This window comes from Hippopotamus amphibius, chromosome 1, assembly GCF_030028045.1.
Source record: "Hippopotamus amphibius kiboko isolate mHipAmp2 chromosome 1, mHipAmp2.hap2, whole genome shotgun sequence".
NCBI lineage: Eukaryota > Metazoa > Chordata > Mammalia > Artiodactyla > Hippopotamidae > Hippopotamus > Hippopotamus amphibius.
The window spans coordinates 90,371,888-90,387,727 of NC_080186.1; the positions used below are offsets into that span (position 1 = coordinate 90,371,888).

A 15,840-nucleotide genomic window follows, 5' to 3' on the forward strand; every position below is an offset into this window, starting at 1 on the left:
TTTTTCTCTTGAAAGAAAGAGGTCTCTGAAATTTATTCAGTTTTTTTTAAAGAAAAAAAAAAAAAAAGAATGATCTTCCTACATTCACAATATAAACTCTTAGCCCTACATAGAAAATTTTGAGGCTGTCAATTTTCTTGTAAAATGATACCATCTTACCCCATTATCTCAAAAAAGCTGTGATGGCTTAGACTTACTTGAGGTCCTGGATTCCCTTGCTGACCTGGAGGTCCAGGCTCCCCTTGGGGACCCTGCCATAGGAAAAAAATAGTCTTTAATAGAACTATTTCACACAATAGGTTTTTTTCTTCTCAATTGAAAAATAGTTCCCAAATCATCTTTCCCTATAGAGAATCTGGAAAATCTTGCAATATTAATGCTAGCAGAAGCACTTGGCAACACATTGTAAGAAATCTTAATCTTAGATTTAGCAACAGCAGCGGTCTGTTAATGCTTAGATTACAGAAAGGAGTTATCTTATGGATATTTTATACATACCATGTTCCCTTTTGGTCCTGGGGGGCCATCCACACCTGCAATACCCTTCAATGATGAAACAATATGCGTGAGTGTTTACAAGTTCAGATGCTACAGCAGAAAATTTTAAAGACTAACCTAATAGCATGACACCCACTAGCCTAGGGTGACTAAAAATCATTTTAGGACTTAATGGAAATGAAGGAAAAAGCAAGATCTGTATCCTCCTCTCCATGTGCATGGAGACAACCTAGCAGCATTTTCCACTGTGTGTTGGGAATTTGACATGAAACAATAAAATAGATAAATTAACAGGAAAAGAAAAGAAAGAAGCAGATGGAGTGGAGTGTGCTCAGTTAAACTGATAGGCAGCACCATTAGGTCTTAGACTATAACTATAACTTGGCTGTCTACTGAAAGCTTTCACAGCATCCTGGCTTTAAAGAGTCTGGCAACAACCTTTCCCTAGAAAATCTTGAATGTTTTCAGCAATACACACAGGCTGTCCTGTAGGTCCTGGAGTTCCCCTTGGTCCTAGCAAACCTCGTGGACCCTAGGAGGAAAAGAAAAACACATTCTCATAAGAAATGCCTTAAAAACATCCCTCTTCCTTTAAATAAATTTTAATGTAATTTTTAGATTAAAATGTGTTCATCTTCTTTTAACACAACAAAATTGGTGTTTAAAATGCCATTTTTATATGACACAAATACCTAGTGTTTATTGATCCAAAAGCCAAAATGGATGTGTCTTTAATATAGAAGCTGTATCCTTGATTCTATAAATTTACATATGAATCACCTGGGAAATTTTAAAAATAGGAAATATTTTAATGCTTTAAATAAGTCACTTTTGTGTCATTTTCCAATTTGAATAGCAACACTGAATCTTATTAAATTTTATTATTCAATCAGATAGACTACACAATTAGAAGAGTCCTGATTCTCATTTATTTTACATTTAGGTAAATTCCATCTTGAGAGAATATTCTCCTGAAAGAAACAAACAGCTGGATAACTATATTAGCAGATTAGAGAAACCATTTTCTTGATTTTTAAAATTATTATGATTTAAACAATTTCTTCTCTTCTTCTTCCCCCTCCTCCATTTGTTCCTCCTTCCTTCCCTTCTTTAAAATTCAGTACAATGATTTAGTATCATAGTCACTTGAGCTACTATGCCTTTGAGTTGACATGCTCTATAATGTGGCAAACTAGGAGAACTGAATCTAGTCTGGTTCTTTGATTAACAAGCTTTGGGTAAACCTTTCCAATTTGGTCTCCTCATTTGTAAAATTCAGTAGAAAAAAGAATATAATCTAGTAAATTTTATAGTTCTATTGGTATATACTAAGCATCTCATTTTTTTGTTTCTTCTGATAAGGAGATTAATTTATTCTAAACATAAATAGATTCTAGAGCTATTGATGATATAGAAAAATGAAACAAACAAAAAAATTAGTAACAAAACTAGGTAAGGTTTTTTGGCTGACAAGATGTTACATCCCACATTTTTTTCTCTCAATTTTCTAAGACATTTTCTTTAACAAAAGAACAGCTCTAAGTATCATTTTTAAATGTTTTTTTTCACATAACAATTACCTGGTTAGCTTAGGTAAGACTGCATAGTCACCTGAGTTTATTATTGACTTTATATATGTAACACCATTCACTATTCATTCAAAACAGGGTATTATTTAAAAAGAAAAAAAGAAAAAAAGAAACTTGCTTACAGCTTCACCTGGAAGACCCCTTGGTCCTATTTCTCCATCTTCTCCCTGTCATGGACAAAATGAATGGGAGAGCGATGCAATCAGACAATGTAATATTTCAACACAATTTTGTTCTATGTTTTAAGTTTAAATATTTCTTAAAAGAAATAAAGTTTAATATACCCTCATTCCATCTTCGCCAGGAGGACCGGGAGGACCTTGGGGACCTCGTTCACCCTATTCAATAAATCCAAATATAATTAGAATATGAAAGAAACCAGAATATTTATGTCTATTCTACAGCTATCCTACCAAATATAATGGAACATTTGGCAGAAAAGACTTACGCTTTATTTTCCCTCCTCAAAACACTTCAAAGACCAATCATAATTTTACATTAACTGGTGTTATATATTAGTATGCTAGGAAAAGTGTTCCTCAATATTGAAAACAAAAAGTTTTAAATAAAATACTTTAATAATTTTCAGACATTTAGTTATTACAAACTAATAGAAAAGTATTTTGCTGAATATTGTCTTAAATGTGGATACACTTTGGTGATTTTTATTTAATTTAAATTTTTTCTGCTTATAAAATAATTCTTATTAAATCAGCACAACTTTAGATAACTAAAGAAATTTTGGATATTTTTTAATTATATATTTCTATCAACATGTGATAGGCACACACTAAATATTTTTTCTTTATATTTCTATTTTTTTATATTCTGCAATTTCCTAAAGGTTGTCCCATCTTCATTCTTAACTTTTGCAGAAGAAAAATGTGAAGATCCAAAGCTGATCTTTTTTTGAAAGACCACATCTTTGCTTAATTACCCACTAAAAATGTTGATTGGATTGCTGTTCAATATTGTATTTGTTTAGCCTTCGTGAATTATAAACTCTTGCATTGGATTGCAAACTCATATTATCACAAAGAAGTAGTCTGTAGCATCTCAATCTACAGGAACCATCTGATTAGTATAATAAAATACAGTGCCCAGTATATTGTTATATTGAAGACGGACTGCCTACAGATGTCCTCTTTTGAGTATACTTCCACAGATAAAATGTAAGAAGGAAATTGAGGCAATTACCCAAAAATTAGAGGCAAAATTCAATCTCCACACTTGTTATATGAATATGATATTTTCCATATACATGTACATAAAGATTCCTCTTCAACTTATGTTTATGTAAAATGAGTACTTTAATGTCTAAAAGAAATTAAAGAACTTATGTGAGTATCACACATATAATCCTACTTATATTTCTTTCAGTTTCTAGTAGATGTACTAATTTACATGAGTTTGCAAATACTTTAATTTTCTTCTTATTTCTTAGTGTATCAATATTTCATAGTATTCCTGTGTTAGCCCTGTACAGAAAGTATAAAAAGTACAGAATGATATATCTTACCCTGTGACCCTTGTCACCTGGCAGACCTGGAAGTCCATCAAATCCTCGATCTCCCTGTAAAATCACCATCACCATCACCGTCACCATCATCACATTTCCAGCCTATCTCTGTACTGTAATTTGAGTGTGCAATATTCTTTCATATCAAGAAACAAAATTTTCAGGGGTGAACTGAGATATGAGATCTGAATATACAAACACATGAGATGAGCTCCCGACCTTGGACCCGGGTTCTCCTGGCATTCCTCTTCCTCCATCAGCACCCGGACGACCCTGATATTACCAAGAACATGACTAAGCAAAAGGGATTTCAAATAGCACAGAGTAAAAGAAAACAAAATAACTGATGATTTCAGATACTCTCAAAATGCACAATGAAAACCAACCATACCCTTTTTCCAGGTTTTCCTGTTGGACCAGGAGGACCTTGGACACCACGAGGGCCCTATATCAAAACATCATAATTAATTCATTGTATAGAATTCCTGATTAATAAACTCAATCACATCCAGAGAAATGGTTTTAGAAGTTTATACCTTCTTAGCTTTACCTTAATCATTTTAACACAAGAAAATTATTTCTTATGTAAAAGTCCAGATAAAGCAAAAAGACAAGAGAATCAATTTTTCTAAATGGTTTCTTGCCAAAAGAATCTGCATAGTATTTTATTAAGTTTATATAGACATATGATTACATTTAAACAAAAGGAATACAAATTGATACTTTAAGCTTTAAAAAAATCCTCAATTACTAAATTTATTCTCAAAACCTTGAGGCTTTCTTTACATTTTGCTTGACTGAAAACACTTTCATTGTACTCCTCTTCTTTTTCCAACCCCTTTGCCCTCACTTTTCCCTGCATTTTTTGAAGATCCTCTCCTAGGTATTTATTTTTTTATTTCAGGTGTCACACTGGATTATAATTGCCTTTTTTTTTTTATAGCTGAGTCTCCCTTTAAATTGTCAACCATTGCAATTTTGGGCTAAATCTCCCTTTTTCTCCATTATACTCCTATAATTTAGCACAGTACCTGACACATAGTTCTTTCAATCACCTACAAAATGCTAAGAGATGACTTGGCAAACCTTAATTCAAATGACTGACTGGCACCATGCCACATCAGATTAAAGTTTAAAGATTCTCAATATTTCTTGAAGCAACACAATACAATGTTATATCAACGTACAATGTCTTATTTGTGAATTAACATACACGTTTTTTAAAAAATAAAACTACACAGCTAATAATAGATCAAATATAGATCCAGTAGAAATATTATATAGGCCTTTGTATTTAATTAACTATACCACTCATTAAGTTTAAACAATATGCATATAATGAGTGTGGTAGAAAACGTAACACACATTTGGGGCTTCCCTGGTGGCGCAGTGCTTAAGAATCCACCTGCCAATGCAGGGGACACGGGTTCGAGCCCTGGTTCGGGTAGATCCCACATGCCGCAGAGCTGCTAAGCCTGTATGCCACAACTACTGGGCCTGCTCTCTAGAGCCCATGAGCCACAACTATTGAGCCCACCTGCTACAACTACTGAAGCCCATGAACCTAGACCCTGTGCTCCCACAACAAGAGAAAGCACTGCACTGAGAAGCCCACACACTACAACAAAGAGTAGCCCCCACTCTCAACAACTAGAGAAAGCCCATGCACAGCAAGGAAGACTCAATGCAGCCAACAAATAAAGTTATAAAAAGAAAAGAAAGTGTAACATACATTTGAAATTATAAATACTTTTTATGATTGCTGTGAAATGTTGATTATAGAAATATGAAATTAAGGTTGACTAATAATAACAGGTTAAAAGAATATAGCTTTAAAAAAATATTGTAGCAAAAAAACTCTATCCTATACCCCAGCTGGAAAGCAATAAGCAATAATAACAGGACAAATCTTGTTAGTTTTTAATGAAAATGATCCTTCATTTGATATTACATCTCATTGGAGTTATGGAAAACTGTAAAGACCATGGAAACTACTGTAGCATGTTTTCAGATTCAGCCATTTTGTAAAGAGTTGAGTTTGATCCAAAAATTCATAAACTTTGCCAAAGACTAAACCTCCTAACTTTTCAAGCAGTGACATATCGATATTTTTATGCAGTTCTCAGTTAAGGTACAAATGCTTTCCATCCCTTTAAGGCAACATTTAAAAAGCATGAAAAAGAAGGCTGCCACATTCTGTGTTACCCAAATATCTTTCTCAATTTTGGGGGAATTTTTTCTCATTTCAACATAAACTGTGGTGCATCCAAATGGGCATACTACTCAGCAATGAAAAGGAATAAACAATTGATGCACTCATCAACTGCAACAAATCCCAAATGCATTATGCTCAGTGAAAGAAGCCAGTCTTCAAAGCTTCCATAATGTATGATTTAATTTATGTGGTATTCTTGGAAATATAAAACTGCAGTGATGAAGAAGAGATCAGTGGTTGTCAGGTATTAGGGGTAGGAGGAAGATGTGACTGTAAAGTGGCACTAAGAAATTATTTGGGTAATAGAACTGTTCTCTATCCTAATGATTGTGGTGGTGGTTACAAAGAGTACATATAGGTGTACAAATTCAATTTTATATTATAATATTGTGAAAATAAAACTAATATAAAAAAAAAGAAAAAAGTTAGTTGGATGGCCACTTGAGAGTTCCTGCAGCCCAATCTGAGTTTATATGTATTCAGTATATCAGAAAGCATTGTCATTAAAAATGAATGAATTTTTAAAATGCATCACATTTTGTTTTTCAGTTTTCTAGAATAAGTATATTTCATAATGTGCTTATAGTGAGTGTCTCTATCTACTTATTATCCTTCAAGGAAAAATAATACTTTTAATTTGGGACCATGTAAATATAATGTAAGATCTTTCTAGGAATTTCAGCTCAGATGTCCTCAATTTCTCTTAATGTCCTCAGCTCTACAAAGGGCTTAAAGTTAGCTTCTTTTAGGTATATTAAATATCCTTTTTGAGAGAATTTACTAGATTTTATTCTCCACGGGAAACATCTTAGGCTGTGGCAGGGCCACTATAATACAACTGTAATAGATCTGCTCTGCTCTGTACAGTCTCAAGCCAATTTAACATTCTGAAGACCTATTACTCTCAAGACTTTCCTATTCTAACTTATTACTTCTTTTAATATTGTTTAAATTAATCAAGTTATTGGCGGTCAACTGACCATTAGAGATTTTTCAATTAAAGAAGGTGAGCTTAAAGGTAATGCAAATAATTTCTTTACTTATGAAACAGATGGCAGACACTTCAATTACCCTCATAGTTAAAGTCAAAAATAAAAGAAGTGAAATAGGTTAATTTTTACCTGAGGACCCGGATCACCCATCTCACCTTTGGCTCCAGAGGAACCAGGCCCCCCCTGTAGAGAAAAAGTGAAGACATAATCATTTAATTTTGTAATTCCCTAACCAGTTTTGTCCTACCATTTTCACTTGAAATAATTAAAACATTATTCAAAATGCATTTCTTCAAATAGTATGATTTTATTAGTTAACACAAAATTTTGTAAGTCGTCTGATTGAACTACATCTCTTCTCAGATTTTGACTATATTTAAAACTCTATATTTTACTGATAACTACGCAGAAACCAATTTCATGAAATCACATGGAAATGTTCTTTAATGTGTGTGCCATCAGAGCACCCACGATGATACACAGGCATTACTTATCATTCACACTGTGGTGGAGTACTAGAGGAAACGCTTTTTTACAGGATCGGTTACACATTGAATTCATTTACAAAACTTGGCAAGATGTTAGTGCTTTTATACTCGGAAATTTCTCAGACACTGAATTCTATAGCAATAAAATGTCAAGAACAGATGCTATTGTTGTCATTATAATTGTCCTGAAATAATGTCAAAGCATTTTTTCCTAAAGTGGTCTGTTTTATTTTTCCCTAGAAGAATAAGTCCTTATGACAAACACCTCTTACAAATATTTACATAATTCAAAAAATGCAACAAAAACCTGGCACATTAACTGGAAGAAAATATAAAATCACTTTATAAAAGTGCTGTGAGTTTTAAAAAACAAATACTAGGCCATTCACCCGCCTAAAAAGCTTTAGAACATTAAAACTGAACATGGTGATAATAGTTACTTCATGCTGAAGTAGTATACTTTATGTGATTAGAAGTTTCTGATTTACTTAAATCAGTACAGATTCAATTAAATACTGCATTGAATCAAAATGCAAAAAGGTTAAAATTATGCTAAGCCTGAAAATCCTAGGTATCTAGAGCCTCCTGGTGGCTCTAAAGTAAAATAACTGCCAAAAAATACAGCAAGTCAAGCAACATGAATATTCCAATCTTGAAAATTACAAGAATGATGACTTTCAAGTGTCTAATTGAGAATTCTTTCAACTAAATTTCTTCAAGAGCGAAACTGGGGTTCTACATTAAATCAGATTATTAATTACAGAATTGAATGCAATTAGAGGACAGTTAATTTATTTTTAATTAATTTACTGTATTAGATCTTCTGTATATAAGCACTACCTACTCAACAGATATAATTAGTTTGCCCAAACATTTATTTCTAAAGATTGCCATGTAATAATTGACAGTAACACAATAGTGTAAAGAACATTTTCTATGTTTCCCATGTATTTTAAAATATAGATCTCCTTTTGTCTGTAAAAGCAATTGGAAATAAATAATTGAATAAAGGACTATTTCACTAAAAGAATGAACATATTTATGTCTTAAAATATTGTTTCTTTTTAAAATCTTAAATATAAAATGCTTTTAGACTAGAATTAAGATTTTTGAAAGTCTGTAATAATTTGATGTTTTGGAACAAATAATAATAGAAGAGAAAACAGTGAAGACAATGTGATTTTTCTCTCTCAATACCCACCTTTAATATTTTAGGAAGCTAAAACTTTCTATAACAAAGACTTAAGTAGCAAAATTAATTAATCTTGGATATTACATTGAGAATGGTAATGTAATAACATGGTTGTCAGTGTTTTCTCTTTGCCAACATGCTGTGAAGGTCTGACCCTTAGTGACTGGTGAAAACAGGAAGAGCTTAATGTACAAGCTTTCACTGGTTCTGCTCATCACTGCCCTTACCCTCTACACATCCTCCTATTTGTCAGGATGATAAAATTCCTTTGGATAACACATCTTTACATACTCTAGAGTGATATTTTTAATTTAAGCAATAGGCAGTGTTTCCCAAACATGCTTGACCATAAGAATCAGCCTGATGCAACTCATTAGAAATACAGTTTGCCAGTTCAGACCCTGAATCTGCATTACCAGAATCTCAAGTTCAAGGCCCCAGGAACCTTCACTTTTAATGAAACATAAGTGTAATTCTTCTGCCCCCAAATCTGTAAAACACTGGCATATGGCTGATTTTCCTCAGTCATGTAAATTTGTTATTACTAACAAGCAGTTAAATATTAACTCAATTTCTTCCTTTGTTTAGTGACATAGAATCTTTTATCTTCCCTCTTATATTTTGAGAAGCAGAACAGTAAAACTACATGATACATACATAATAATGCATCTGGAAACGTGTATTATTTAAATTCTGTAACATATTGCCAGAACACGTTCCACATTAGCGTATATGATTGAGTATAAAGCCCTTCAAAATATATAAAATGTTACAAAATTGCAAGACTGAATTAAGAGAACCATAATTTTATGGAAAAGTACCTAATAAACTCTTGAATAAACTACATGAAGAAAATGATTTTTCATCATAATAAGATCAGTAAAACAGATTAAATAATTAGAAAACTATTTAAATGATTCAAATTTGAATGAAGTAGTTTTGCTGTGTCTACTAAGTAAACCAAAGATAAACTTTTAACATTTAGAGTAATAATTTCTATAAATACCATTATTTCAATAAAAAAATTGAGAGCATTTTAGATCATAATGAAGGCATAGTACAGCTTTTTATATCAAAAAATGAATATTTAAAATAGAAATTATTCAATTTATTTTAAAATCAGTGAGAACTCAGGTTGGAATTCTACAATGTTCTTTGCTCTTAAGAAAAAGTATAACACAAAGAATCTTTATTTTTTATGTGTGTGATTTGCTACACTGCTTAGCATTTGGTAAGTTTCAAAAATGTTTGAAAATATTTTTAAAAAATACATATAGAATATTAGCTTGTCATTAAGCTTATAAGGAAAAATAAAATGTTTCCCAAGAGTTTCTAAAAGACAAAATAACTTCCCTAATATCTGAAGCAGTTCATGGAATACTGGAGGCAACTTAAAGTTTAAGCCAAGTCTTTTGCTTTCTCCTAAGATTATGGAAAAATTTTCATTGGTCTTAAATATTTTTTTCCTTTTTAATAAGTTCTATTTAACATAAAATTAAATCTCAAGAATTTACTGTAGATTTAAACTTCAATAACCAAATATTACACACATAAATTATATTTATAGTTTGAAAAGTTAATAGTTGGATATAGGATTCAATTATATTTTTTATCATATTTATTTGACTTGAGAACTTTCCATTGCAACCTTTTCATTAAGATTTACTGAAGACTGAATCAAATAGATTTTTTAAATGGAAACAAAATCCAAGCATAAGTCGGTATATTTACCCTACTTTTACCATCCAGAGATATGAAAAACACCTGGCCAAAGTTGCACAAGGAACTACTAATTCAGGAATTTAAACATATATTATCTTATTGGGTAACCTACCACAGGACCCGGTCTTCCAGTTAAACCCATTGGGCCAGGTGGACCTCTCAGAGCAATCTAGAAAATAAAATACAGCAAATTCAGGAGTTCCCCGGGATGAGCATATTAAACCACAATATTCATTTACACAAGTTACCCTTAAGGAACAGCTGATCAACAGAGATATAATAGCTACATAGTAGAAAGAATGCCTGATTACTGAAGAATCACAAGTGTCTAGAATGATAAATGACCTAATAAGTATCAGATATTTTTTAAACTAACTTATATACAATCTTGTACCACATATATTATGATTTATTCTATGATAAAGGTTAAAATAGATTTAATATCTAATAAGAAAGTTAACATCTAATAATTTTTCTACTCAAAAGTGCATTCAGAATATTGCATAGGCTTCTCTTAAATTTGTAGACTCAATTCTCATTGATAATACTTTTAGATGTGAACAATTTGAGGTGCTTTAAGTAAAAGTTTTCTAGCAGTATTTTAGGAAAAACTATGACAATTCAAGACAGATAGTAATAAGCAAAATTGATCAGAAAGTGTTTAGATAATATAGTTATTTTAACAAATCTCAAATTTAATGGTTTATAGAAAGATACATTTATTTTGTAGAATTATAGGCATGAGAGACTGATTACATGCACTATTGACACTGAATATTAGAAATGTGAAATTAGCACTTGGAAAGCTGGAACAAGGAGAGTAAAAGGATAAATATTTGACAGATGTTAAATTAGTATGGTGTGCTATTTTTGAATATTAGTGATTCCAAAAGATGAATATTTAGATTACCAAAACAGATATTAAATAATATTGTAATAGAAATAATATGTAAAATCATATTAGAAAAGTGCAGTGCATGAGATGAAAACAGTAATATCTCCAAAATTTCACTACTGACTCACCATGAGATTTTTGACAATACACTTCTTAATCCTTGAGATTAAATATCTGAAAAATTGGAATTATAATGCTTGCTACCTATTTCCAAGTAGGTTAAAAGGACTAATAAAATTAGGAATTCAATGGCCTAATAAACTATTTAAGCTCAAATAATTACCTAAAATTTGTTCAAAGTAATATAATTTATAAATTGTAGGCATCATTAGTAAATCAATTTAAATATTTTTAGATTTGTATTATGCCAAAGTCTAATAAACAAATATTTAAATTTTTCATTGTCTTTATAAATGGTGTAACCAAACAATGGGCATCTTTTCAGATTAACAGATTTACACTTTCAGATAATTTAAGCACTCATAAATTTATTATGATAAATAGTTATCACCAAAATGATTTATATCAATTAGGAAGCAGGTACCCATATTCATACTAACTGTAAGCCTATTTCCTTTTTCTTTGAAAAGAAAAAAAGACTATATAATGAATACAAGTATTATATGACTTTCAACTCTTTCCGGATCCATTCTCTTGATTTCCTTATCTATATTTTAATTGTATTGGAGCCAACTTAAAAAAGCCAACAATTTTATAAGTATACAGATGGTGCAAAGCTTTTAGCTGACAAAGAAATATGAACTGAATGGATTTGGTAAAGAATGTAGATTACAGTGATTCAAGCTTAGAATACATATTTGAAGGTTTCTTTCTCACACAAGAATGTCTAAGAAATTTAGTTTTCTGGATTATTTGGGATATCCTGAATAATCTATAAGATTGGATGGTAAAAATTATTTTAAACTTTATCCTCTTACTTTGATCATTGATCCTCATTGATCACTGAGATATGCCTTGGCAGGGAAAACTGGATGTGAAAGATAAAGGGTGCTAAGTATAAATTCATCAGTACTCTTTGAAAAAAAAATTAGAACATTTGTGTATTATGTTTGTGTATTTTTGCCAGAATTATGTATGGCAATACTGCAAGGATCAGTCATTTAAATTAAATATTAAATTAAGGAAAATATTCCTACTGGAAAAATAGATATTATCTTAGCATCTTCTCCAGCTATTCAGAAGTACTTCGTTCATAATAGTAGCACCCTTCAGATACACACACACACACTTTCTCCAGCATAATCTGGCACAGAATCAGATTATGGAACTACATGTTGATGCTTTCTTACCCGAGCTTGCTGAAGAATGGCCTGGGCCTGAGCTTCCTGAGCAGAGATGGTTGGTCCTTTGGAACTATCTCCACCATAACGAAACTAAGGAAAGATAATAGCATACAGAAGCTCAAAATCAGACTTTCTCAAATAGATGCCTTAATTACTAGGTTAAAAACTACTTACTTAAAATGTTGGGATTTTGCAGAAATCCAAGGTAACTCCATCACGAATCATGATACCCAGATTTTTTTTTTAATTTTCCTTTTGTCCATTATGAAAGTTCTCTAGACCATGCTTTAGCACTTGCAGAAGAGATTAGTGACTCCTTCACAATTTCAAATTCCATAATTTTTGAAAACTCTGGAATAAGGCATCATCCATTTCTTTACCTGCACAAATACTACCCATTCTATTCACTCATTTGTAAAAATTCTAAATGCACTAGTTCAGTAGTGTTATAGATCAACTGCTATTTTGTTGAGCAAAACTTCTGGAATCTCTGTGAATACAGAGGAAATCTTCCTTGAGATAGACTGTTTGCTTTCCTTTTCTTAAGTGATTATACTAAGAAACTGATCCTTCCTGTACCCTTTCATAAAATGTAAACCTCTTTTTTTTATTTTAACTCAAAATGTGGCATGAATAAATTGTTATTACTCAAATCTTTATTTCATTTAAACAAATAAACCCATTTTTTCCACAAGAACTTGGGCAACCTTATTTTTTTTTATTTTTTTTTATTGAAATGTAGTTGATTTACAATGTTGTGTTAGTTTCTGGCATACAGCAAAGTGATTCGGTTATATATATCTATTTTTGAATATGTGGGTATATTTATTCTTTTTCATATCCTTTTCCATTACAGTTCATTATAAGATATTGAATATTGTTCCCTGTGCCATACAGTAGGACCTTGCTGTTTATTTATTTCATATATAGCAGTTTGTATCAGCTAATCCCAAATGCCTAATTTATCCCTCCACCTTCCTTCCCTATTGGTAACGTTAAGTTCATTTTCAGTGCGTTTCTGTTTTGTAAATAAGTTCATTTGTATCATATTTTAGATTCCACATATAAGCAATATCATATATTTGTCTTTGTCTGACTTACTTCACTCAGTATGATAATCTCTAAGTTCATCCATGTTGCTACAAATGACATAATTTTATTCTTTTTTATGGCTAAATGGTATTCCATTGTGTGCATGTGTGTGTGTGTGTGTGTGTGTGTGTGTGTGTGTATACACATATAAACAACATCTTCTTTATCTATTCATCCGTCAACGGACATTTAGGTTGCTTCCATGTCTTGGCTGTTGTAAACAGTGCCGCTATGAACACTGGGGCACATGTATCTTTTCAAATTTGAGTATTCTCTGGATATATGCCCAGGAACGGGATTGCTGGATCATATGGTAACTCTATTTTTAGTTTTTTAAGGAAGCTCCATACTGTTTGCCACAGTGGTTGCATCAATGTACATTCCCACTAACAGTGTAGGAGGGCTCCCTTTTCTCCACAACCTCTTCAGCATTTATTTTTTGTAGTCTTCTTAGTGATGGCCATTCTGACTGGCATGAGTTGATGCCTCATTGTAGTTTGGATTTGCAGTTCTCTAATAAGCAGCAATGTTTAGAATGTTTTCTTGTGCCTACTGACCATCTGTATGTCTTCTTTGCAGAAATGTCTGTATAGGTCTTCTGCCCATTTTTAATTGGGTGGCTTGTTTGGTTTTTGTTATTGAGCTGCATAAGCTGTTTACATATTTTGAAAATTAAGTCCTTGTCAGTTGCATCTTTTGCAAGTATTTTTCCCACTCTGTTCATTGTCTTTTTATTTTGTTTATGGTTTCCTTTGCTGTGCGAAAGCTTATAAGCTTGATTAGGTCCCATTTGTCTACTTTTGCTTTTATTTCTATTGCCTTGGGAGATTGACCCAAGAAAACATTGCTATTGATTTATGTCAAAGAATGTTTTGCCTGTGTTCTATTATAAGAGTTTTATGGTGTCATGTTGTATATTTACATCTTTAAGTCATTTTAAGTCTATTTTTGTGTATGGTGTGAGGGTGTATTCTAATTTCATTGATTTACATGCAGCTGTCCAACTTTCTGAACACCACTAGCTGAAGAGACTTTTACCCATTGTACATTCTTGCCTCCTTTGTTGAAGATTAATTGACCACAGGTATGTGGGTTTATCTCTGGACTCTCTATTCTGTTCCATTCATCCACATGTCTGTTTTTGTATCAATATCATGCTGTTTTAATTACTGTAGCTTTGTAGAGACAAAGCTTTGCATCCAGATTTGTTCTTTTTCCTAAGGAGTGCTTTGACAATTCTGGGTCTTTTGTGGTTTCATATAAATTTTAGGATTATTTGTTCTAGTTTTGTGAAAAATGTCATGGGTAATTTGATAGAGATGCATTAAATCTATAGATTTCTTAGAGTAGTATTACCATTTTCACAATATTAATTCTTTTGGGCAATTTTAAAAAACAATTTTAAGGTAAAACAAATAATTTTTGAGCAATGAATAACACTATAGATATATCTTACTTAAAAATATCAACTAGTGTCTAGATGGTGGTAAATAGCATACTGATTTTATGTTAAATAATACAAGAAATGCATGTTACTCATACGACTCAGGATAAACCACATGATTACAAATATTAAGAAAATTCTCTAAGCTTTGTTGTCAAAAATGTAATGAAATAACAAAGCCTTAGTTCTACTACAGAGATTAATATTTACCAGAATTTTGCTTTAGTGAAATATACCACTATTTCTGAAGGCTGATTCAAGTATCTCTACCTCATACAATGGTTTTTTGATTTGTCTGTAATATGGTTCACAATATTTTTCAGCAATAGGATAGCAAAACATCAGGTCATCTTTATAACAATAAAAAAAAAAGAAAACAAACAAAAAGACATACCGGTAACACTAACATGGTACCAGGAGGACCAGGTAAACCATCAGCCCCTGGTAAACCAGGACGTCCTGGGGGACCCTAGGGAAGTAAATAAAATCATCAAAATTAATAAATAAACAAAATAATTAAATTTATTAGAAATAGAATAACTTTGAATACCATAAGTCTACATTATCTACTTCACATTTGTCCTCTATTCCTCGGTTAATCTCATTTTAGTAAGTATACCTAGAAAGAACTATATTTCATTGCACTAATTTTACATAATTTAAATAATGCACAAATTTATTAGCTACTCAAGGAAGGAGAAAAAAAGGATTTTACAAGAAAAATTTTGACAAACAGCACAAATGCTCTGTTTGATGTGATCTTCAAATTAGGATGCAGGCTTATTAACTCATTCTATCAGCACCCAACTAAATTGCCATGTGAGTTCCTGGGAAATATGTCTGAATTCAAAAGGAAGAACTGAATCTAATGTGTTGGATTCATATCAAAA

The 15,840-nt window shown here is 31.7% G+C and overlaps 1 protein-coding gene across 2 annotated transcripts in view; it reads right to left on the reverse strand.

Moving 5' to 3' along the window:
• Positions 1–15,840, reverse strand: part of COL11A1 (collagen type XI alpha 1 chain) — a 207,414-nt gene that overhangs the window by 115,884 nt on the left and 75,690 nt on the right. For both annotated transcript variants that reach the window (XM_057716879.1, XM_057717564.1), the window contains exons 12-23: positions 15,345–15,419; positions 12,421–12,504; positions 10,328–10,384; positions 6,943–6,996; positions 3,998–4,051; positions 3,826–3,879; positions 3,607–3,660; positions 2,372–2,425; positions 2,210–2,254; positions 977–1,030; positions 499–543; positions 198–251 (exon numbers count right to left, since the gene is read on the reverse strand). In XM_057716879.1, the coding sequence (XP_057572862.1) occupies positions 198–251; positions 499–543; positions 977–1,030; positions 2,210–2,254; positions 2,372–2,425; positions 3,607–3,660; positions 3,826–3,879; positions 3,998–4,051; positions 6,943–6,996; positions 10,328–10,384; positions 12,421–12,504; positions 15,345–15,419 (684 nt within the window). The remainder of the gene's footprint in view (positions 1–197; positions 252–498; positions 544–976; positions 1,031–2,209; positions 2,255–2,371; positions 2,426–3,606; positions 3,661–3,825; positions 3,880–3,997; positions 4,052–6,942; positions 6,997–10,327; positions 10,385–12,420; positions 12,505–15,344; positions 15,420–15,840) is intronic.